Source organism: Schistocerca nitens, chromosome 9 (genome assembly GCF_023898315.1).
Source record: "Schistocerca nitens isolate TAMUIC-IGC-003100 chromosome 9, iqSchNite1.1, whole genome shotgun sequence".
In the NCBI taxonomy this organism is placed as follows: Eukaryota; Metazoa; Arthropoda; class Insecta; order Orthoptera; family Acrididae; genus Schistocerca; species Schistocerca nitens.
The window spans coordinates 62,921,061-62,943,787 of record NC_064622.1 but is presented as its reverse complement, the minus strand read 5'-3'; the positions used below and the strand labels follow the sequence as shown (position 1 = coordinate 62,943,787).

General features: G+C 41.0%; 1 protein-coding gene across 4 annotated transcripts in view; it reads right to left on the bottom strand.

Moving 5' to 3' along the window:
• Nucleotides 1–455: 455 nt before the first annotated feature.
• LOC126202940 (protein argonaute-2-like) overlaps nt 456–22,727 on the bottom strand; it is a 250,858-nt gene continuing 228,586 nt past the window's right edge. For all 4 annotated transcript variants that reach the window (XM_049937038.1, XM_049937035.1, XM_049937037.1 and 1 more), the window contains exons 19-22: nt 12,973–13,170; nt 12,438–12,680; nt 12,074–12,258; nt 456–778 (exon numbers count right to left, since the gene is read on the bottom strand). In XM_049937038.1, coding sequence (XP_049792995.1) covers nt 685–778; nt 12,074–12,258; nt 12,438–12,680; nt 12,973–13,170 — 720 coding nt within the window. In that variant the 3' untranslated portion in view covers nt 456–684. The remainder of the gene's footprint in view (nt 779–12,073; nt 12,259–12,437; nt 12,681–12,972; nt 13,171–22,727) is intronic.

Below are 22,727 nucleotides of genomic sequence, written 5' to 3'. Positions count from 1 at the left end.
GTGAAACAGTTAACACCACAAACAATTTATTGAAAGTTCAGCAATGGCAAGACGATCAAGAGCAAAAAACTGAGGAGGAGGCTGAAGCAATTTTGCCTGAAGTGAGAATATGAGCTTGTATTAAAATAATGAAGAAAAAAATGTGGATCCAGGGGAAAGCTATCAACTATTTCTAAGTATGTTGCTCAGTCCTGCATAGGCTCATTTGCACAAATACCGGAAAATTAAACATAGTATCCACAAGAGATGAACCCGCAGCAAAAAATGAATATGACAATCTTGACGGTCTTTAATTACAAGTCAGAGCACTCAGCTGTAGTACGAGATGGAACGAGGCTAATCTCACACTTTACTTAAAAGCACCAACATTCCTCTTTCCATTAGCTCAGCATAAACTGCAGCACCGATACAAAACGATTTATCATTTACATAACAGGTCAATAATAATCTGAGAATTATCCAAGCAAAAAATTTTATTAGAAAGCTAATTCCATTCCATTTCCACAGTACACTACTTCCTCAGCCATTAAAAAGTTGCGGAAACCTAGAATTCCACAATAATTGTTAACAGTAAATTAAAACTTTATAAATTACAAAAACAGCATAATACTAATACACTGCTGTATGATGGAGTCATAATTATGACAGTTTTAAAACAATATTTCAGTATATATAAATCCAAGATTATACAAAAAACATTGGAAAGTCTTTGATAATGTTGTCTTTAATGTCTCTCTGAGCTTGTTCTTCTGACAATTTGTCCAGGTCTATAGGTTGTCTGAAAATGTAAAAGAAAGTAATTAGTGAAAACAAGACCTTAATGCATTTAATCCTTAAAATTACACAATGCAAAACAAGGAAAAGTCCATCTGTAATGAGTAATTGGTAAAATATTACTGCAGGTTTATGTGAACAGCTGCACCCCAGAAGTAAACTAAATTAGTTTTCTCTATTTGTGTGGAAAGCTTTCATATTTTTTTGAATTCTACTGACATCTTTAGGAAAACAGATTATGTCGGAATAAGATAAAATAATACAATGCCACTCCAAGTATTTATATGAGTCATAATATGCAAGACCTACAGAGTATAAATTTTTCACTTATTTACGCTGATCACATTACTGCACTGAGGAAATACACAAATAAGATTTTGAATAATACTTGTTATTTGATATTATTAATAAAATATACACATCAATTGATTCTACTACGAAATTTGACAATGAAGCTGGAGGAGTTGGCCACCAAAACTTTAGAAAAGTCAAACTGAATTTTATTACTAGCTAAGTGTTTCTTTTTTTTCTCTCTCAGCTGCTGGCAAGTTATTTCTGGACCAAAGAAAGGTACTTCAAATCTTTTTGAAGATTATTCTTATTTCTTGTATGAATTTCATAGTTCTTTATGACAAATTTAATGAGGGAGTAAATATTCTGGGGCAAGCACTCAGAATCTCCAGTTCCCTGAAGAGTCTTCTGCATGACTCGAGTTCACACAACAGTTTTAGACTCAGAATATTTTCGCTTGACCTCATGAGTTCCCCCAAAAATAGCCTTGTACAACATTATGGAAGTGAAATTAGTTGAGAATGAAAGCCTTTTTTAAATTTTCATATCACCAATCTATGACAATGTCCACATTGCAAATAATGATTTGTTTAGGCACTTCAGCAGTTTTATCATATACTCCTCCAAATTAAATTTACTATCGAGTTGTAATCGTAAGAATTTAACACTTTCAACCTCTTCTCTACACATGAAATAAAATTTTAGACATATACTGTGAGAAAATCTATAGTAAATGCTGGACTGCATAAACACTCATACGGAAAACTTAAAGACAAAAGTAACTTTTGCGTGATATGTCACTGCCAAGTAACATCGCTCAAAGACCCTGATTGTATGTAGAACGACCTGCTGCAGTACAGTACAGAAGGTAACAGCAAGAAACACACACGAGTGTGTGTATGTGGATGTGCTGCAACATGTCTCCCCAATGCATCTCTCACATGTTTGATGGGATTTAAGTCAGGGTAACAAGCAGACCAGTCCATTTGCTGAATATCCTCTCATTCCAAGAGCTGCTCCACCTGTGCTGTTCAATGTGTAGCACATCTGAGGATCTAGAGATCAGATCACCCATGCAACATTATGCCTCACACCGTAACACCTGGACCATCAAAATGATTAGTTTGACGGTGCTGGACATATCCTCAAATGGCAAGATGTGTAAATACATAATGAACCTAGGAACATTGTTGATGGAACCCTCAAATGGCAAGATGTGTAAATACATAATGCACCCAGGAACATTGTTGAAGGAATTGAATGCTCTACCACAAGAACTCCTTTCCTTCCTTGTGGCCAGCGTGGCAGCTCACTGCACAGAACACATTGCCATCCATGGTGATCATGCACTCTATTAAGAACCATATCATATCTTTTGTAAGGTCCAGGAGACTATTATAAATTGTCATGGCTTCAATGTAACTATTGTCTTTGAATACACTGACATTTCTGTTCATTTTACTGTGGATTTCTTTTAGTTATCAGTACAAGTTCTTTCCACACACTGACAAAGTTTCCTCAAGCTATGTTACTTGGCAGTGACACATCACGTGGAAGTTCCTTTCATCCTTAAGTTTTGCACGCCAGTGTATTAATGTCCATGAATATTTCATTAACCACTGTTTCTGAAACTATACTTCATTTGCTATTACAATGTTTGTATCAACAGCAAACATAACAAAATTGGCATCTTGCAATGTCACTGATGAAAGATCATTAACACACATAAGGGAAAGGGCATATGGTGGAACCTTGTCGGACACTGCATGTAACAAGTTCTCAGTTGGGTGATGAATGAAACCTTAATACAGAACTCCTTCCTACTTACTGTCAAAGAGAGATGATATGAACCATTTTGTGGCATTTTCTGCCACACTATAATACTCCAATTTAATTAAAAAGATATTGTGATTTACAGTGTCAAATGGCTTTGACAGTTTGCACAACATACCAGTGGCTTATAATTTTTCTGATGATTGAAGTACATTCTTGCACTATGCATAAACAGCTTTCTCAACATCAGAACATTTTAGAAATTCGAACTACGACTCGCAATGTGTTATTTGCAGTTGGGTGGTTAAGAAGCTGCCTTTATATTACCTTTTCTGAATTTTTGAGAATGAATTATTTTTATTTTGAAGATTTTATTGGTGTCAGGGGTCTTTTTAGAGCCCAAAGCTCATTTAACTACAAAGAAACAGTTTTAATGTTGGTGTGGACTTCTCATCCTCCAGATATGCTTTTAAAGACTTTTTACTATAACAGGGTAAAATATTTATGTTCATATCACATTTGTAGAACAGCAATTTGAAATTATTGCAATGGGGTCAGGAAATATTCCTGGTAGACAATATGTGATTTCCAATGTTCTATTCAACTTTACTATGAAAATAAGAACTTGGCAATAGTGCTCCTACTCTCTCTCTCTCTCTCTCTCTCTTTCCACACACACACACACACACACACACACACACACACACAACAAATTCACAGTTAGGAATTGCATTTTGTTGAAGTGACATGTGGTGTTTTATTTTATTCATCATGGATGACGATACACCTTTTGAAATGCGCTATAGTCTTGAGCAGGTTTTAGCAGATTTACAAAAGAGTGATAATGAATCAATTTTTGGAAATGAAGATGAGAATGATGATGATGATGATGATGATGATGATGATGATGATGCTGCAGATATGATTCAGGAAGATATACAGATCAGAGATGAAGCGGATGTGAGTGATAGATTGCACAGCCAGATTAAAAAAAAAAAAAAAAAAAAATAGTTTATAAAACCGAACTGACCTTTAAAATCCCTGAAAATCATTATGTGAACCTTCTTCTTCTTCTTCTTCTTCTTCATACACTTTAAATGGTTTATTTATCGAGACATTAAGAGGCTGCAATTGTGAAGTCAGTCCTCCCAAAACTACAGCAAGCTCTGTGTTTCCCTGTCTCAATTTCTGTTCCACAGAATTTTTCAAATGGCTACTAAACTGATCTAGTACAAGAAGAGAACTCTTATTGAATAAAGCACCTTTCCTTCTCTCCCACATTCTGTTAATCCATAATTTCATACCCGCCTCAGCCATCCAAACCTTGTCATGTACGTGAACTACAACATCTGTGCAGTATTTCAGGTTTTGGCACTGTTTTGCACTTAAAAGTGATTATTAGATAAAGTTTAGTATTGTCAGCACAACATGAAAGGACAACAATGTAGTGCAGTTTTCCATGACCACTTGTTTTTATAGTTACAGTTTTAGCACCTTCCATAGCAACAGTATGTTACTGAGCACATCAAACGTTGGAGAAGTTTTGTCCATATTTGGTTTAGCCCCACACTGGTTTTCTTTTCATGTTGAATAATAAAGCTGTGGAAGGATAATGTTTTCTCCTCATATTCTTTTGGCATTTTCTGAGGTATTTTGGTTTTGGTTTGCATGCTAAGTTTATGATGCTTTATAAGCCTGTTAAGTTCCACTGTAGTGCTAGCTTACAAGCACGTATTTCAATCATCTCTGTATTCCAATGCCATTATGACGGTTTCCTTGAATCCATTACAATAAGGCATCATCTAGTTTTGGTCACTCTGCATTCAGTCCTCTTTCTCATTTTTTTTCAGTTCTTCACTAGCCCACCAATCTCAAATGATTTTTTTCTGTTGGTGGAGGCCGAAATGCTGATCTGTTTCCATGTTGTTCTGTATATGCTATTACTTTCGATTTATAGCCCACATCATATGAATACTTTTATTTTTTTCCATTACGAAAGTATCTAGTTACCAATAACACACATCTGTTTCAAGTTCACTGGCATTGTAGGCTGCAATGATGCATCACAGGCTACACAGTGTTCTGGGTTTGTGATGGAAGGGTGAAAGGGAGACAGTGTCAGCAAGCTTCTGAATCCCCGCAACTCTTGTTCAAAGCATCGGTGCACTTCTACTGTCAGTTGAATCCATTGTTGCCAGGTAGAGAGGGGTTTCCCACAGCATCGAATATATAGTCATTTTAAGACTGGTGGGAATTTTACATAAAACACTGGATATTTTTATATTACTTTAGAATATAAGATGTACCTGAATTTTGGAGGCAATTTTTCAAAGAAAGAAGTGCAGTCAGTAAAATACAGTACGTAACACTGTACCACCTAATGTGCACAAGCAGGCTTCAAGGAACGTAATATGTGAAACTGCACATATTACACATATTCTTAGACCACAATTACAGCAAGGACAGACTGTCTCAGGCTTTTGATCACCAATCAAATGCAGAATGTAACAGTAATGCATATCAATAATTGTGCAGATGACAGTAAAATTCTACACTCATACCTTGAACCCTAGGTTCAACTTAACTCTACAGAACTGCAGGCATTCTTTGGTCTACTAATAATATCTGTGTTACACAAGGCACATGGGAAAATTACAGTATTATTATGTAGTGTGTGGTATTTTTTTAACTAAATTGTGTGTGTTTTTATATTTCAAACATAGTACATAATACATAACTATAACTTATACATAGCTTAATTATAGCAAGCAACTATGGAGTTAATAATTTCAACGCTGTGCATGGATCTCTCAATAAGTCAATTATTTTTGTAGAAATATTTTACATTTTATCACCATAAAGCTGTTAGAATCACTTAGTAATTCCAGCCCTGTTACCATAGTAGTACAGAGTTGAAAATTTGGGCTAGGGTTGAATTGCTTAATACACACACAGTAACTATTATGACAATGTTTCTTTTTGTTTACAGCTGTTTATTTTGATTCTTAGTTACTGCCTGTCAACAGATATCATTGCACATACATCACCTTAAAGCATAACCACAACACACAGGCAGCTCGCTCGTTGATAAAACATGAAAACCTTATATCGATCATACACACGTTTACTGTTGTGAATATAATCATTAGCACATTTTTTTTATTATGTACTACCTGGAAGCCTCAAATCAATCATACAGAAGTTTTCTAGTGTGAATACTTTTCATCCATATGATCGTAACTCATTATAATTAAGATTATTACTCTCGTGTATTTTGGTATCTAAACATTTAGTATTATAAATATTGTAATGGTGCATGTTGAATAAATGAAATTAAAACCACAACACAGTACACAATGAAACATGCGCCCACATGCCCGCACCTGCACAAGCAGAACCAATTAAATTGCCTTTCGCTTGGTAAGCAGCGCAATAATTTCCCACTAAACCCTGGAAGCAATGCGCTACAACAATGCCCTCAAATTCAAAGAAATTTCTCATGCTTGCTTGCCCTGTTGGAAATTTAGGCACATGTGCAAGATTGGGATGTGTGGGGGGGGGGGGGGGGGAGGAGGAGGAGGAGGAGGCATTGTGTGGATGAACCTTTACAGATTTCCTAAATTGAGTATACGTCTTATACTTTGGAAATGGAGAACGGAAATTATGATGAATTCCAACTTAGAATCTAAAGTGGCTGCAAGTGTGAAAGAAATTTGGGTATCACTAAGAAACTGTTATTCATTTCTTAGACAAAAAGTTCTTTCAGAGTGTGCTGATACAGCAGCTTTGCTCTTAGAAACCATTTATAACCGCTCACTTGTTGAAAGATCCGTACCTAATGACTGGACAGTTACACAAGTCACACCAATACCGAACAAAGGAAATAGGAGTAACCTCCTGAAATGCAGACCACTATCGCTAATGCAGTTTTGCAGTAGAGTTTTGGAACATACACTGTGTTCGATCATGAGTTACCTCAAAGAGAACAATTTATTGACAAACAACCAACATGGATACATAAAATACTGTTCTTGTGAACTTCCACTTGTTCTTTATTCTCACAAGGTAATGACTGCTATTAACAGGGAATATCAAATTGTATTTCTTGTCAGAAAGGTCACAGTTCTTAGTAACTGATGGAAAGCTATCAAGCAAAACAGAATTAAATCCGACATTCCCCAACAAAGTGTTATGGGACCTCTGCAGTTCTCCATCTACAAAAACGATTTAGGAGACAACCTGAGTAGCCCTCTCAGAGTGTTTGCAGATGATCTGTCATTTACCATCACATAAGGTCATCAGGTGATCAAAACAAATTGCAAAACAATTCAGATATGATATCTGTATGGTTTGAAAAGTGGAAATTGACTCTAAATAATGAGAAGTGTGAAATTACGCACACGAGTACTAAAAGGAATCCATTAAATTTCAGTTACAGAATAAAAAAAACACAAACCTAAAGGCTGAAATCAAACAATGGAAACTCCAGGTAAGAGTATCAACAATGTAGGAAAAGACAGATAGCTCCTTACTGTAAAGAAGACACGTCAAGTTACAGACAGGCACAATTAGACATACGTCTTTCGGCCACAGCCTTCATCAGTAAAACGTGCGCGCTACGGTGTGGGGATAGTACGTTACCGTAGGTTTAGGCCGGGATAATTATGGGAGTGGAAAATGTGTTGTATGGAGAACTCCCATCTGTGCAGTTCAGAAAAGCTGGTGGTGGATGGAAGGATCTAGATGGCTTGCTTAGTGAAGCAGCCACTGAAATCAAGTGTGTTATGTTCAGCTGCATACTGTGCCACAGGATGGTCTACTTTGCTCTTGGCAACAGTTTGGCAGAGGCCATTCATCCTGGTGGACAGCTGGTTGGCAGTCATACCAATAAAAATGCTGAGCAATGATTGCAACCAATCTAGTAAATGACACGGCTGCTTTCAAAAGTGGCCAAGCCCCTGATGGGATAGGATAAACCTGTGACAGGACTGAAATAGGAAGTGCTGGGTGGGTGGATTGGGCAGGTTTTGCACCCGAGTCTTCCACAGGGATATCATCCTCGTAGCAAGTGTTCCGAATTGGGAGGACGCCGTGGAGGTCGGTCGCGCGACGGAACACCACTTCGGGAGAGGTGGTTAGTATGTCTGATAGGATGTCCCTCATTTCGGGACACGATGATAGGTAATCGAAGCCACGGTGACGGATACGGTTCTACTGTTCCAGTCCGGGTGATACTGGGTGATGAAGGTGACACTCCTTTGTGGCTGGTTCTTGGAGGTGGTGGGAGGAATGGGGGTGTGAGGGGAAATGGCATGGGGATCTGTTTGCAGACTAAGTCTGGGGGATAGTGCCAGTCTGTGAAGGCCCTTGGGAGACCATCAGCATACTGAGCAAAGGAGTTTGTCAATGCATACATGCTGTTCCTGGATATCCTGGCTATACGGGAGGGAGTCTTCGGTGTGAAAGGTAAGACAGCTGTCAAAATGCAGGTACTTTCAGTGGTCAGTGGGCTCCGTGTGGACAGAGGTGCAGACGGAGCCGTCGGAGAGGAGGAGGCAGTGTTCGATAGCGGTAAGACTGTGGGCGTGGGGAATGTCGGTCGTTAGGGAGATGGCATCGACAGTGATGACTGGGGATCCAGGAGGCAAAGGGAGAGAGGGGGATGGTGGAGAGTTGGGAAGAAAGTGGTTGGTGTCTTTAATGTGGGAGATCCTTCCCTCCACACCAGCTTTTCTGAACTGTGCAGCTGGGAGTTAACCTTACAGCATGTTCTCCACTCCAATAATTGTCCTGGCCTCAACCTACAGTAACATAGTGTCCCTGCACCATCCACCCAACAGTTTCCATCCCCTCTGTCCTATCTTCTCCTCCCCATTCTCATCTCCCACCCTGTTTATTTGCAGCCCTCTGCCAATGCATCCACCAGTCTCTTCCTGCTCCTCTCCTCTTTTGCTCCTTTTGTTTGCCACCTCCCTGCCCCACAACTTCCCGATGCTGTGCCTGTCGGCGGTCTAGTCCCTGCACACTTCACCGGAGAGCATCTGTCTCTCTCCCCACCCGTACACTACTATCCCTTACCCTTCGTCACCCCCTCAAGACTTGCTGCTTGCGATCCCACACAATGTTGCATTCCAACCCAAAATGCTGGAGTTAGCAGTAGGTCTACTCAGTGCTTGTCTGCCCTCTTCTGGAGTATTGCTGTGCGGTGTGTGTGTGTGTGTGTGTGTGTGTGTGTGTGTGTGTGTGTGTATGTGTGTGTGTGAGTTAGAGAGAGAGAGAGAGAGAGAGAGAGAGAGAGAGGAGGAGGAGGAAGCTGTTTGACAACCCTCACGGCTCACTGTCTAAACAGCTGCCTTGACTTTTCCCTGAATTGTATATAATGTCAATGAGGATCAAGGTGCCACTTTCATTGAGACATCAAAGTGACAGAGATATGGTACCAATCTGCTGGAATATCATCAAGATGGGAGACTACCATCTGTCCCTTTAGTGAGATGTACTATATACAGTTCATTGATTGGCAGGAAAACTATGTTAGATACTTTGAGGGGAAGAGAGAAGGAAATATAAATTCACAACTATGTAATTCTTACAAATTAATAAGTGTTTTCATGCTTATACTTCATTAAAACCTTTGTTCATATTGAAAATTGGGGCCAGTGGAAGAAAAAAAGACCACAGGAATAACAAGCGGCACAGATTGACCTTTAAAGGGTGTGGAGTTATGACACTAATTAGCCAGTATTTCAACGTCTAACAAGCCCATCTCTCAAAAGTATTTGTACTGAAAGTGCCTCAACTACACTTGCAAAGCTGCAACTTGCCATTCAGTATTCATTTTGCTACTATCCATCAATTCTGACTACTAAAAGGACACTACTATCCATCAGTTTCAATATGCCAGATAGTATCAAAAAACACTAAATTTAATGTAGTGACCCAATTTAATTACATGTTAATATGGAAATTTCTTTCCTCAAAAGCCTAATGCAGAATAATTTGCAAAATCCCCAACACTGGAAGTATCAAAAATCTTACGCCCACAGTTACTGTGTTACATCATCTTAACTGTGGGCTAGGGATTGTGTTGTTGGCAACCAGTTCAGCCCCAACAACTGCTGAGAATTTTAATGAAAATCATGAGAGTTGCCAAAGACATTCACTATTCTGCTGACTGCCTTGGGAGGGGAGGGGAGGAGGAGGAGACAGAGATTTTGCAAGAGCTTATTCCCACAAAGGGAAGACCTAACCTAACCTAACCTAACCTGGCAATGCCAAAGTGACCACACCTCCTGACAGACAGCAACACAGAGATCATCGGAGGGAATACAAGAATTAGTGGGTCGAGGTACGAGGATTGCAACCTCGGCAGCAGCAGTCTCGTTTCCCGTCAGACCGACACGACAATATGCTACCGCCACACCACGTCGGTGACCATTCTTTCAAATGTGTAGAATAAGAACAAACAAACAAAAATGAACAGCTTGGAGCTAACCAACTGTATAACATATGGGGGCTAAGGAATTGTGCTGTTTTTGGCTGAAAACTGGCTGTGAGAGAGGGAACATTCCCATGGTGGAATAATCAGCCTCCATCTTGCCACTGATTAGGCCTTTTTTAACTCTCACACTATTACCCAGTCTTCTCAGAACCTCAAAATGCAGAACTCTGTTGGTGTTCTGACACGGTGGCACGAGTTCTGAATGAACAAATGATTATTGTCTCCAACTTCACTTGCCACATTTTTCCTGGGTGAGGCAACGATGGTGTCTTCTGCAGGCCCAACTGTTATTAAATGTCAGACTTCTAACCATAGCCCCACATCTAAAAAATTCTGGTTCAGTTCAGAGCTATCCCTTCAAAGCACAGCATGCTTCCAAGTGATGCTCCTTTAGCCAGACAGTCAGAACCTGGGATATAAAATTGGCAGTGGCCCTTCTCACCCCCAAATCTTCTGTGAAAAGTTGTGAACCCAGCTCTGAGACAACCCAAATAACTCTGCTACCTGTTCGATTTTCTGCCATGAGGCTTTGAGCACAATTTGACATATTTTCATCTGTTAGGATATGTGGATGTTCAGAATGAGGTTTGTCATCAATTGACAGCTCACTATTTTTGAAACGTACAACCACTCACACTCAAGTTCTTTTCCATTGAGTCATCTTTGTAAACTGGTTTCAACATCACAACAATTTGTAACATTTTGCCAGGATGGGAAGAAAAATGTTAAAGACATGCTAGTTCACTAACACCTGTCATCATAAAAAGCAAAGTGTGTGTGTGTGTGTGTGTGTGTGTGTGTGTGTGTGTGTGTGAGTGAGTGAGAGAGAGAGAGAGAGAGAGAGAGAGAGAGAGAGAGAGTGAGAGAGAGCGCGCAAAAACAACTGTGGTGTAGAAATTCACTACATATAGGCAAAACCCTTCTGGACTCTTGATACACTTGTGAGACACATCCCTATTTGGGAGAACGGGGAAGGAAGCTGTGTATTAAGCAAGTTCTGTCCAGGGCAGTGCTATTTTAGCAGGTTAGGAACCCCATCTTACACCTGTAATACAGCATCACAAGAAAATCAGACACACAATGCGGAGAAAACAAGGAAAGAAGAGAATGAAAGAGCTTCAGATGAGGTGTTAAGAGAAGAACACTAAATATGAACAGATATTATAAAAATGAGGTGGTGTCTACAAAACTGGCAACAAAAGGAATACAAGCGGTAGACAAAGATTTAATTATCACCTGGAAAAAAAAAGTCACAAGATTAATTCTTCGTTTATTTGCAGGTCTATGTTTGCAGTCCTGGCACACACTGAAATCTGCGCACCACAACACTGTAGCATGGCGAAGAGGGTGGTGGGAATGATATGCCATTTCGTTTTGGCTCATGCCAGCATGCTACAATATGGTGCTGTAGGGATTTCGGTGTGTGCCAGGAGTACAAACACACACCTGCAGAGACAGAATAAATTAATTATGTGACTACTATTTTCAAAGTGATAATTAAAACTTTATGACTATCCATAGTATGTGGAAAACACAGACTACAAAAAAAAATGTTTCAGCATTTGTTAGGCAATCAGGAAAGAGCTTCCATAGTATTAAAGGAAGCCCCATGGTGTAAAAATTGTCTTAACAAAAGATTCTATGAAATTTAAGTTCCCATCATGGACAACTTCAAATGACATCTCACAAATGAAAGTAACTGACATGAAGGGAAACAAAGCTAGAGAGACTTACCCTTCAATATAAGTCCGTGCTCGGTAGGCCGCGAGGTGGGCATAGTACGTTGGAGCAGGATACGAAACGCTGCGAGTGCACCTTGAGAACAGGTGACAGAGGTAATATGTCAACTGCTCCAGCTCGTCCACACTCATATTGGAATCATCCCATAGCGTACGGTATTTTGTCGGTCGGCTTACACCCTAATGAATTAAGAAATACATTAGATAAAACATTTTTCATTTGCTTTTCTACTTAATTTGAATGTAGACTATAACTTTCTGTGTCAGGTCCTGAATGACTGATATTTTCATTTTGATGTGTTTTATAAATAAGTAACCTCTAACTTGTGGAAAATCCAACATATTGTCATCATTCTAACCTGTATGCTTGCGTGGCTGACAAGGTAAAAATCAATGTGCCTGGGATGTGTTATTTTAGTATCTACAATAGTTCCTGCTGGAACATTGTTATTTTTGCCATCTGAATCTTCTGGTCTTTTTGGAAAAAAACGTGTATGATGACGCTTCTGTACAACCAAGAATGTAATGGCAGGTTCATATGTCCCAGTTCCAGCCAAGGTACGGCAGGCAGCCTTTATTGCATTCAACTCTTCTCTGAGAACCTGGGGAAAAAGAGGTTTGGAACATTACATATCTATACGCAAATTTTACTAACATTAAATGTTGTAATAGCAGCCTGTCTCCTTTTCACTGGCATGCAAGACGTTGCAGTTAAAATAGAATTATCACAGTAAAACTTAGAAGCTGAGTCAAATATTAACCAGGATAGGCGATATCTGAACAAATCGGGAAACAATGTTCAGCTTTACTGCCACCAGTAAAAACGTGAAAATTACAGAAAACTTGTCTTAAATCTAGTGAGATGCAGAAAAACAGATTGAACAACTGACTTACCACTGCAAATTGACCTTCACTCACTCCATCTCTATAAAATATCAAGCGCTCTGGCTTGAGACCTCCCGTCTTTTTGTAGAAAAACTTTAGTTGGCTAAGCATTATTTCCTTCAGTTCTTGAATAATTTCTTGTCTCGGTGACTGCAGACGGTACTGAAGATTGTACTGGAAGGCATCTGGATCGTGGCTTGCACAAACCTGTCAGAGTAAACACCAGACCAACAATTTACAAAGTATACATAAGAAAATATAAAAAATTAAAACCTACATCTGTAACTAAGACAAAATTTTTAACTCTCAGTACAACATTTACTTCCATTTACAGGTAGCTTTTTCCAATTCTTCATTTGTGTGTTTAAACAGTGAAAAGGAAACACACAGTAATATTAGTATCACACAGTGAATTATCTTTTGGATGCATCATCCTTCAGACCTGTGCAATGAAGAAATGGACACACACCCATACAGCTAAATTGTCTGAGCTATCTAACTTGTGCCAGCACTGCAGCTCAAGTGGGGTGACGAGTTGGGATAGGTAGACCAGACCAGGCAAGGAGACGAAGGATGCAGGGAGTGAGAGGGAAGGAAAGCTGACATCTGGGGGAGAGACACATCACATGCTTAGAATGGTACGTAGCTCTGGTGAGACAGTTCTGGCTGCCAGCAAGGCACGTTGTCCACAGTGCAGGAGGAGTGCAATGGCAGTGGGAGGCAAAACAGAGGAAGCGGGAAAGCTGTGAATGCAGAATGAGAAGTTGAGAGTGCTGGTGGAGGGTGGAGTTGCATGTAGGGCATGAAGTAGTGCAGACTGAGGCCAGGGGATTACAGGATTGAACAATACAGATAAAACAGGTTGTGAAGAAGGCATTGAAATATGGCAACTGTGCTTGGTAGAAAGTTCTGTCACTATATGACCAACTCTCATTTGGCCGACAGTTTTGAGGTGGCCATTCACTTGGATGGACAGATGAGTGGTGGTAATGATTATGTAAAATGTGCAGAAATTACTGGTATATGACTTGACTGCTTTAACAGAGGGTCCTGCCTTTGATAGGACAGGACAAGACAAGCCTGCTATATAAATGGAATGAAATACGATGTGTGTGTGCATTGGACATGTTTCACACATGGGTCTTCCATAGAGGTGTGAACTGAGTGGTAACGGGTTGGGAGCAAGTGTGTCATAAGGATAGACTATAATATTCCTTAAATTGGATAGAATACCACTCTGGGAGGGGGTGCAAAGGATTATGGGTATGATGTTCCACATTTCTTGGCACAATGACAAACAATAAAAGCCCAAGCATAGGATATGGTTCAGTTGTTTCTGGCCAGCTTAATAGTGATCAGAGGGTGGATAGAGGAGGGGGTGGGAGAGTGGGGTCGGAGTTGCTCCTTTGCAGCAGGGTCCTGGGTGGTCACACTTGGACAGGAAATCATTTGTAGACTAGGACTGGAAATTAATTACCTTAGTAAGACTGTCAGCACATTGGGCAAGGAATCACTCTTCAGTGCAGATGCATCATCCACAGTTAGATTGGCTGTAAGTCATGAATGTGTTGGCATAGGATGATGCCCATGACTATACTGCAGATGTGTATAACGTCCCTCAAAGGGCAAATTATGTCTGAGACTGTTGTTAGATGTGTAAGTAAGAAATGAGCTGATGGATTTGGAGTTGGTACGGCATTGGGATAGGCAAGGCCATGGACAATGGGGATGTTAGTGTACAGGGGTGGAGTGTCCACACTGACGAGAGGGGATTCAGATAATGGAGTTGGGATGGATGAGAATGGTGAAGGAAGTGATTCATGTTTTTGAATGGTGAGTAAGGCTATGAGCAATTGGTTGGAGGTATTGGTCAACAAGAGCTGATACTCTTTCAGTGGGAGCACAGTAACCAGCTGCAATGGGGTATCCAAGATGGGTTTGCATCACAGACGGTGAATAGGTGGGACGAGGAATGAGCGGATTCAGTGGAGAGCACTTTGAGCATATGATGGACTTCTTCGATGGTATCTTCGCAGCAGTGTTTCAATAGTCAAAGACTGTCCGTGGATGCCTTCTGTCATGTAATCACTGTGGTTCATCTCTACAGTTGTGGGGCCTTTTGTCTGATACAGGGCCATTTTTGAAGAAGCAGATGTTTGCGTTCTTGGGGCTAGCCTGGCACTGAGAAATTCCTGTAAGGTACCAATCGTGTTTGTTTGTTTTGTTTTAGGGCACAAAAACAACTAGGCCATACGCGCCCATGTCAGAACCATAGAACATGAAGACAAAAAAAGGAGTTACTCTCAATCAAAAGAAGGAAAGAGAGCTAAGAACAAGGAAAGGAAGACAGCTAAAAACAAGGACTTGGAGAAAGGTACATAAAATATGCCACAGAGAAATGGAGGTCCTGTACTAAATATTAAATGTCTGTCACCATATTGCTACAACAGATAAAAAGTAAAATGTGGTCAACAGCCCACATGTCGTTCACTAAAACAGGTGATAACTTAGATGGGAAAAATAAATGAGAACATAAGTGGCTAAAAAAAGAGCATTCTGTCAGGAGATGGCGAATCGTCAAATGCTGAAGGCAATGAGCACAAAGTGGTGGGGGGAGCACCACTTAACAAATGGGGATGGCTAAAATGACAGTGCCCGGTATGCAACCTAGCTAAAATGATCTCCTCACAGAAAGGGGGCTGAGAGGAGGTCATCCAAGCTGCTGGGGGAGGTTTAATTCCCTGGAGCTCGTTCCCACGAAGGGAGGACCAGTGCCGATGCCAAAATGACACCACCTGCTGACAGATGGCAACATAGAGATCATCGCACAGAATGGAGGAACTAACGGGCTAAGGTAAGAGGACTGCAGCCTCGGAAGCAGCGTCAGCGGCCTCATTCCCTGTCAGAACGACATGACCAGGAACCCACATAGACATTACAGTGACTCCATCAAGGGTGAGCAAGTAACAGCCTTCCCAGACTTGTCGCACTAAGGGATGGACATTGTGAAGCACACAAGGCTCCGAAGGGCACAGAGTCGGAGCAGATGACACAATCGAAAAGTCTGTGCTGTGCCGCAGGATGCACTGTGTGGCCCGATACAGGACGAAGAGCTCTGTTGTAAATACTGAGCAGTCTTTCAGAAACCGATACTGAAAATTGTTGGTGCCATTGGTGAAGGCACACATGACACTACAGACAGTCCAAGAGCCACCAGTGTACTCCAAGGTGCTATCACGAAGTTCCACGTGAAGGTCGTGAAACTTACGGCGATAGAGCACGGCTGGAGTAGTGTCCTTAGGAAGCGAATGAAGGCCGAGGTGAACACGGGCCACTGCACGAAGCCAAGGTGGTGAAGGGTTCACACCCACTGGCAAAGTGGCAGATGGCGTGAAGTAAAGCTGCCAGAGCAAGAGTTGCAAGCGAACTGCAGGAGGTACCAGAAGAGGGACGTGCCCCATACTGGTGAACAAAGGAGTCACCGAAGATGGAGGTACGGGATGGGTGGCCAGGCGTGGCAGACGTATCTACTGAGGAGAAAGTCACGGTGGTATGACAGCAGTAGTTTGGCAGCTTCTGCATACAGACTCTCAACCAGGCTATTGTAAAAGGTGCCAGTAGCAAAACGAATGCAACGAAGGTGGATAGCATCGAGACAGAATACGAGGAATGGACATGCAGATGCACAAACGAGACTGTAGTATAGTTTCAAATGGACAGGGTACCTGTACAAACTGAGGAGGGTGGTCTGACCCACTCTCCAGGAGGTACTGCTGAGGACACACAGGACACTGAGGGAACGTGTAAAGGAGGCTGCCAGGTACGACGTGTACGAGAACCGAGAAAGATTCCTATCGAGTACAAGCCCCAGGAATTTCGTAGTTTCAACAAACGGAAGAACAACATGCCCGTATTGTCAATGCTCCACCAGTAAAGACGATCGAGACGTCGCTGAAGACGCCTCTCGAGGAGACGAATCCGTGGACAACTGCAATCGGTCGCATAATCGTCAATGAAAAGAGAGCCAGTGACGAAATGGTCAACTGCAGAATGCTTCACTCAAATCCACACTTTGTGGTGGCTAGTAAGTTGTGAGACTTGAGCCACCGTACCGGCCATGGATAAATCTCACTTTCCATTACCTCGTGAACACAGCTGGTGAGAGAAATGGGGAAATAACTAGAAGGAATGTGTGTGTCCTTACCGAGCTTATGTGTGGGTATGACAGTGGCTTCTTCGTAGCTTCTGCGAAATGCGCACTCTGCCCAAATGCATTGTACATATGAAGGGAAAGTGCTTGCCCACCAGAGAAAGGTTCTGCAGCATCTGAATGTGAACATCGTCTGGCCCTGGGCAGATGATCGAGATGAAGTGAGCGCACGATCTAGCTGCCTCGTAGTAAAAGTGGAGGTGTAGCACTCACCATTCTGAGAAGAGAAAGGTATCACCGAGCCACTTCCACTGGTTTCCAATGGAAGAAGGCAGAATAACAGTGGGTGCAGCTCGAAATCTCCACAAAAAAGTGGCCCAAGGCGTTTGAGATAGCAATAGGGCCCACTGTGATATCATCTACTATTGTCAGGCCGGAAATTGGGGAATGGACCTTGGTCCCAGAAAGCCATCGGAGGTTGGTCCACACGACGGCAGAGGGAGTGGAACTGTTAAAAGAACTAGTAAATTAAATCCAACTAGCTTTTTTGCTATCCCAAAGAATGCGACGATACTGTGCACGCAACTGTTTATAAAAAATGCACTTTTCCATCGTAGGATGACTGTTAAAAATGTGGACAGCATGTCTCCGCGTGTGAATTGCGTCGCAGCATGCCTCAGTCCTCTGAGGGACCAGCTTCCAGTCATCCCTAAAAAGCTGCCATTTGGGTGCGCACGCAGGTGGGGTAGGAGTCAGCAAACGGATTGCATATGGGAAACGGTCGCTCGAGTATGTGTCAGACAGTACGAACTGCTCAAGACGCTCTGCAAGCTCGGCAGTGCAGGTTCAAATGGGAATAGGTGTGTGTGTGTGTGTGTGTGTGTGTGTGTGTGTGTGTGTGTGTGTGTGTGTGTGTGTGTGTGTTTAGTCTGCTCCTGTGTTTTTAATGCAGGATTTTGGAGAGCTTTGGTTGGATGAATCAGTGGCAAAAATGTGTTTCAAATGTAGGAATGGGAAAACAGCAGGTCTCTGAAGAGTCCAATATGACTGAACTTTGGAGACGACAGCAGAATGTGTGTTGTGTTAATGGGTAATGGTCCTCTGAGTAGGACGTCGGCAAACTGGTAAAATTTCGGATGTAATCGTCTGGACGTTTCATCCAGACTTAGGTCAGCTGGTTTCAATTTGAGAGAGAGGTTATAGATTATTTAAGTTGCACATGAACAGTGTCTTGGCGACAGAAGTGGTGGTTCAGGGATGACTTTGCTACAGAGATCTGTTTCTCAAGCATAAGGTTGGTGAGAGAGCAATTAGAGCACCAAGAGAGGAAGCTTTTATTATTAGGCTGCTGGCTGGGAAGGGGGCGGGGGGGGGGGTTTGGTGAGGAGGATATTCCATAGCTTAGGCAGCATTTCAGGAAAAGGGTATAGGAATGTTTTTTTGGAGCTGACTGACAAATGGAGCAGGGATCAGTGTGGGGAAGGAATAGGAGAATAAGGCCATGTGCTACCCAAGTGACAGAAGTGACTGACAGTGCGTGACAGCTTTAAGTGACAAAACAAGACTGCAGGTATAGCTGTGGAAGTGTTCTAGGTTAGCAATGTCCATGTGGCTGCTTATCATCTGCTATAACTGGTGACGTTTGAATTCAATAATATTAGAATCTTGTCACTTCACTAGGGGAGACAGGTACAGGGACAGCGACAGTGACGTGTTTTCTCAGTGAAGCGCTGGAGTGGACACACTAGCTGCTATGAAATACTTATCATCCAATTTTACAAAAACTACTCGTGAAAAATTTTGATTCCCTTGCACCTTACAATGTAATAACTTCGCTTGACAAAGGGCTGAATTTTTTCTACTATTTGTAATAGTTAATGTGCTGCACGAAACAAAGTAAATGGCTGCACGACAATTTTTTAAGAGTTTGCAGAGGTAGAAATGCATTGCATAGACTTTGCATATAGTTCATTTTAGCTCATACATTTCTGCTTAAGAAGTGTGGCAAAAATAACCTAAATTGTATTTTAAGTGGAGAGCATATGTGGCAAACAATTTGCATATGTAGTGGCCAATTTGCCCTTGTGCATTGGCAGTCTTGTAGTTGTATAAATCATATTTCATAAAGAGTTCAAGGTACCAAAACAATGATTTTTTGCAAATTATTGCATACAAAGAGGCACATATTTTGTCATAGACCTGACTTATTTCCTGTTGGATCATAGGGCAGCAGTAAAGACCTTCCATCTGGTTCTGTTGGCAGCCAAACATATCACTTAATTCCATGTTTTACCAGCTTTCAGAGCTGCTTCTTCCACCGTTCTTTTCCATGTCTTTTTCCGGCTGCCCCATCTACGTGTTCCTTGTGGATTCCAATCCTGTGCTGCCTTTTCAACAGCTCCTCATTGTTTGCGTATTGTGAGACCAATCCACCTCCATTTTCTTTCCTTTATTTGTTCACGGATTGGTCACTGGTTTGTCATTTCCCACAATTAATCATTTGATATAACACCTGGCCACCTCACATTTATAATATGATGAAGACACCAGTTAATGAAGCCTTGCAGGCTGGTTTACAACCATGTTTGTTACCTTCCATGTTTTGCAACTATACAGGACTGACTTTATGGTGCTATTTAACAAGCGCAGCTTTTCAGCTTGCATTCGAGTTTTCTGCTATCTTGGTTTACTCATATTTAATTTTGCCTTAATCTCCTTCCTACAGCTGATCAAATTCCATGTACACTCAGACATCCAATCTTTCTTCAAATGGTTTTTAAAGCCAAGGACCTGTTTGCTCACATTGCAATAGACGTCCTTAATCTGTGTCCATGTATCATCAACACTATTTTCATCATTTTCCTGTGCTTCTTGGAGTGCCTCGTAGCGGTTCCTTAGCTCCATACAGAAAGCTTCTTGTCTTGCTGTTATTTTAAGTTTTCCCACATCATATTTTTTGTTCCACTGTTCGAACTTTCTATTTGTAGCCATGATTTTTAGTCTAAAATTTGCAACAATAAGGTGGCAATCACTGTCAACATCAGCCCCACATTTATTTCTCACGTTCATCAGCAACCTTCTAAATTTTTTGCTTAGCGCTATATGATCAATTTAGTTTTCTGTTGTGTGATCAGGGGATACCCATGTAACCTTATGGCAATTCTTGTGTGGGAATAATGTACCTCCAATCACCAAATCGTGACTGGCACAGAAATTTCACGTCCCCATTTTCATTCATTTCTCTGATACTGTGGACTCCCATTACATGCTCTAGGCCTTCATTGTTCTTTCCGACTATTGCATTTAGGTCTCCAATAATAATCAAGATGTCTCTCTGACTGGTACTTTTAATGGTGTCGCTTAAGGAGAGGTAGAACTCTTTTTTTCTGTTCAGTATCTGAGGTTTTTGTAGGAGCATAGCATTGGATAACTGTGACATTTCGAATGTTTGTCTTAAAACATGCCGTCAGTAGTCTTTCCCTCTTCAGGGGACACGGCCTTACAGCAGCACTGTCCATGCGGGCGAGGTGGTTTGTGTGGTCTGAATCCTGAGGGCTATGCCGGCGGTAGCTTAGCTACCAGCAGGGTCACCCATGCCAGATTGGCCAAGGGTGAGGAGCCAGACGAAGTGTGTCCCACAATTGCCCACTGGTCCTTTTCACCTATCCCAAGCCTGTCCTTTTCCTGCCATCTCAAATCATAACAAAGGGTAGGGGGGGGGGGGGACTCTTAGGCATAGGGAAGCCAGCTGCCCTAGGGGAATAAACCCTTAAAAGAAAATTGGACAAGTCTGGAGGCTCTTAGGTGGCAGCCCCACCCCCAGACTAGGGAGCTGTGTGCCAATCACCGGCACTCCCAAAAACAGATAATTAAAGAAACAGTGGAAAAGAACAGCCGGACGGACTCAAATATGATGACCTTTGGCATGAAAAGGACAACAAAAATAGGTTTCTGGAATATTAGAACAGTGAGAGAAGCCAGCAGATAAACAGGTTACAAAGGAGATAACGAGTTACAGGTTGGCCATTCTCAGACTTAGTGAGGTGAGGTGGCTAGATTTTGGAGAAATCCAAACACAAGAGGGATACACTTTTTTATACTCTGGACCCACTGGAGAGGATGCAGAGCACAGAAATGGAGTTGGACTTTAGTTAACCAAAGGAGCAAAAAAGATCCTTATGGAATGGAAACTGATTTCAGAAAAACATATTTTGTCATAGATTAATGCTCAAAACTTTTTGGTCTAGTGTTTGAGTGTAGCAGAAACAAAAAACCCTATAAATTGTACAACATGGTTTTATTCAAATTTTCATGGCCAAACAAAGAGAGGGAAATGGAAAATTGGATTATCAAATAGACCACTGAGAGGGCTAGTTTTGAAAAAATAAAAAACATCAAAGTAATCAGGGTAATTAAGACAAGCTTAGCAATCTGTGGTAAAACTGAAGTATTTCATGAACAACTACTGCTAACTACGTACCTGAAGTGTTAAAAAAAATTCATCTCTTCCAGACTAGCCGTTTTGCACACAAAAAGATACATTGGTGTGACTTATCTGTCAAAAAGGTTTCCTTCAAATCGAGTACTAAATTTGGGACATTAGGAACACATGAGACGCCAATAAGACCATGAGCTTTGAACAAAACTTTAAAATAATTAGGTAGACCATTTAGGTAAATTGAAAAACTTGGCATTAACATTGATTGTTGATGAATTGTGTACAGTATCAAGTGTCAGTACAATTTCTTGGTTGTTTAATGTGTTTCATTAGCAATTTAATGTTTGTTATATTAGGTTAGTGCATAATTTTTTAGCGTTTATGGCTTGCATGTTGGTATTCTGGTAGCTATAGGTTTATTTAAGGGGCTCCGGAAAGGCTCAAAATCATGAAAAGTTCAATTTTTACTTTTTTGTGTTTTCTGAATCTGCAGACTATTACCTTTTAATAGATATATAATTTATTCAATTCCGAAGACTACAACTATTTTTAAATTTTTTTTGAAATGTGTTCTACATGGGCGTGACCCACTGTGGCGCTGTTAAACTGCTGTCAAATGGTGTTATTATTAACGTCCGTGTTCATCAGGTACATTTTAGTGATGTGAGATAAAGTATGTGTTGTGGCTAACCTGTGATGGTTCAATATATATCGCTGGTGTGATTGTCGATTGTTTCATGTTTATTTACTCTGTCGTTATCTCGAAAATATTCGTAATTAATTCTGTTTCTTGAGTCTCTGTTTTGTTGAAGTATAATAATGAGTAAAAGTAAAGTTATTAGAAATCCTCTGAAGGCTTTTAAGAAAAGGAGAAATGTTGGAAAACCAAAGGTATGTGTTATTACTGTAAACAATAAAGGCGATAACCAAGTGAGTGAACCTAACCTCTCAAGTACACCTGCCCATAGCAGTCAAAGTGGGAAAGAAAATACTTGCTAACTGGTGAAGTGTACACTCATAAGCATAGTCTGCCTCATGCAATAATGGAGGTGATAAAACCTATTTTCAGAGACTTAGCAGCACCTGAACTGTTGAAAAAGTGTATTCACGGAAAAACTCAAAACCCCAATGAAAGTGTAAATAGTGTTATATGGTCGAGAATCCCCAAGACTGTAT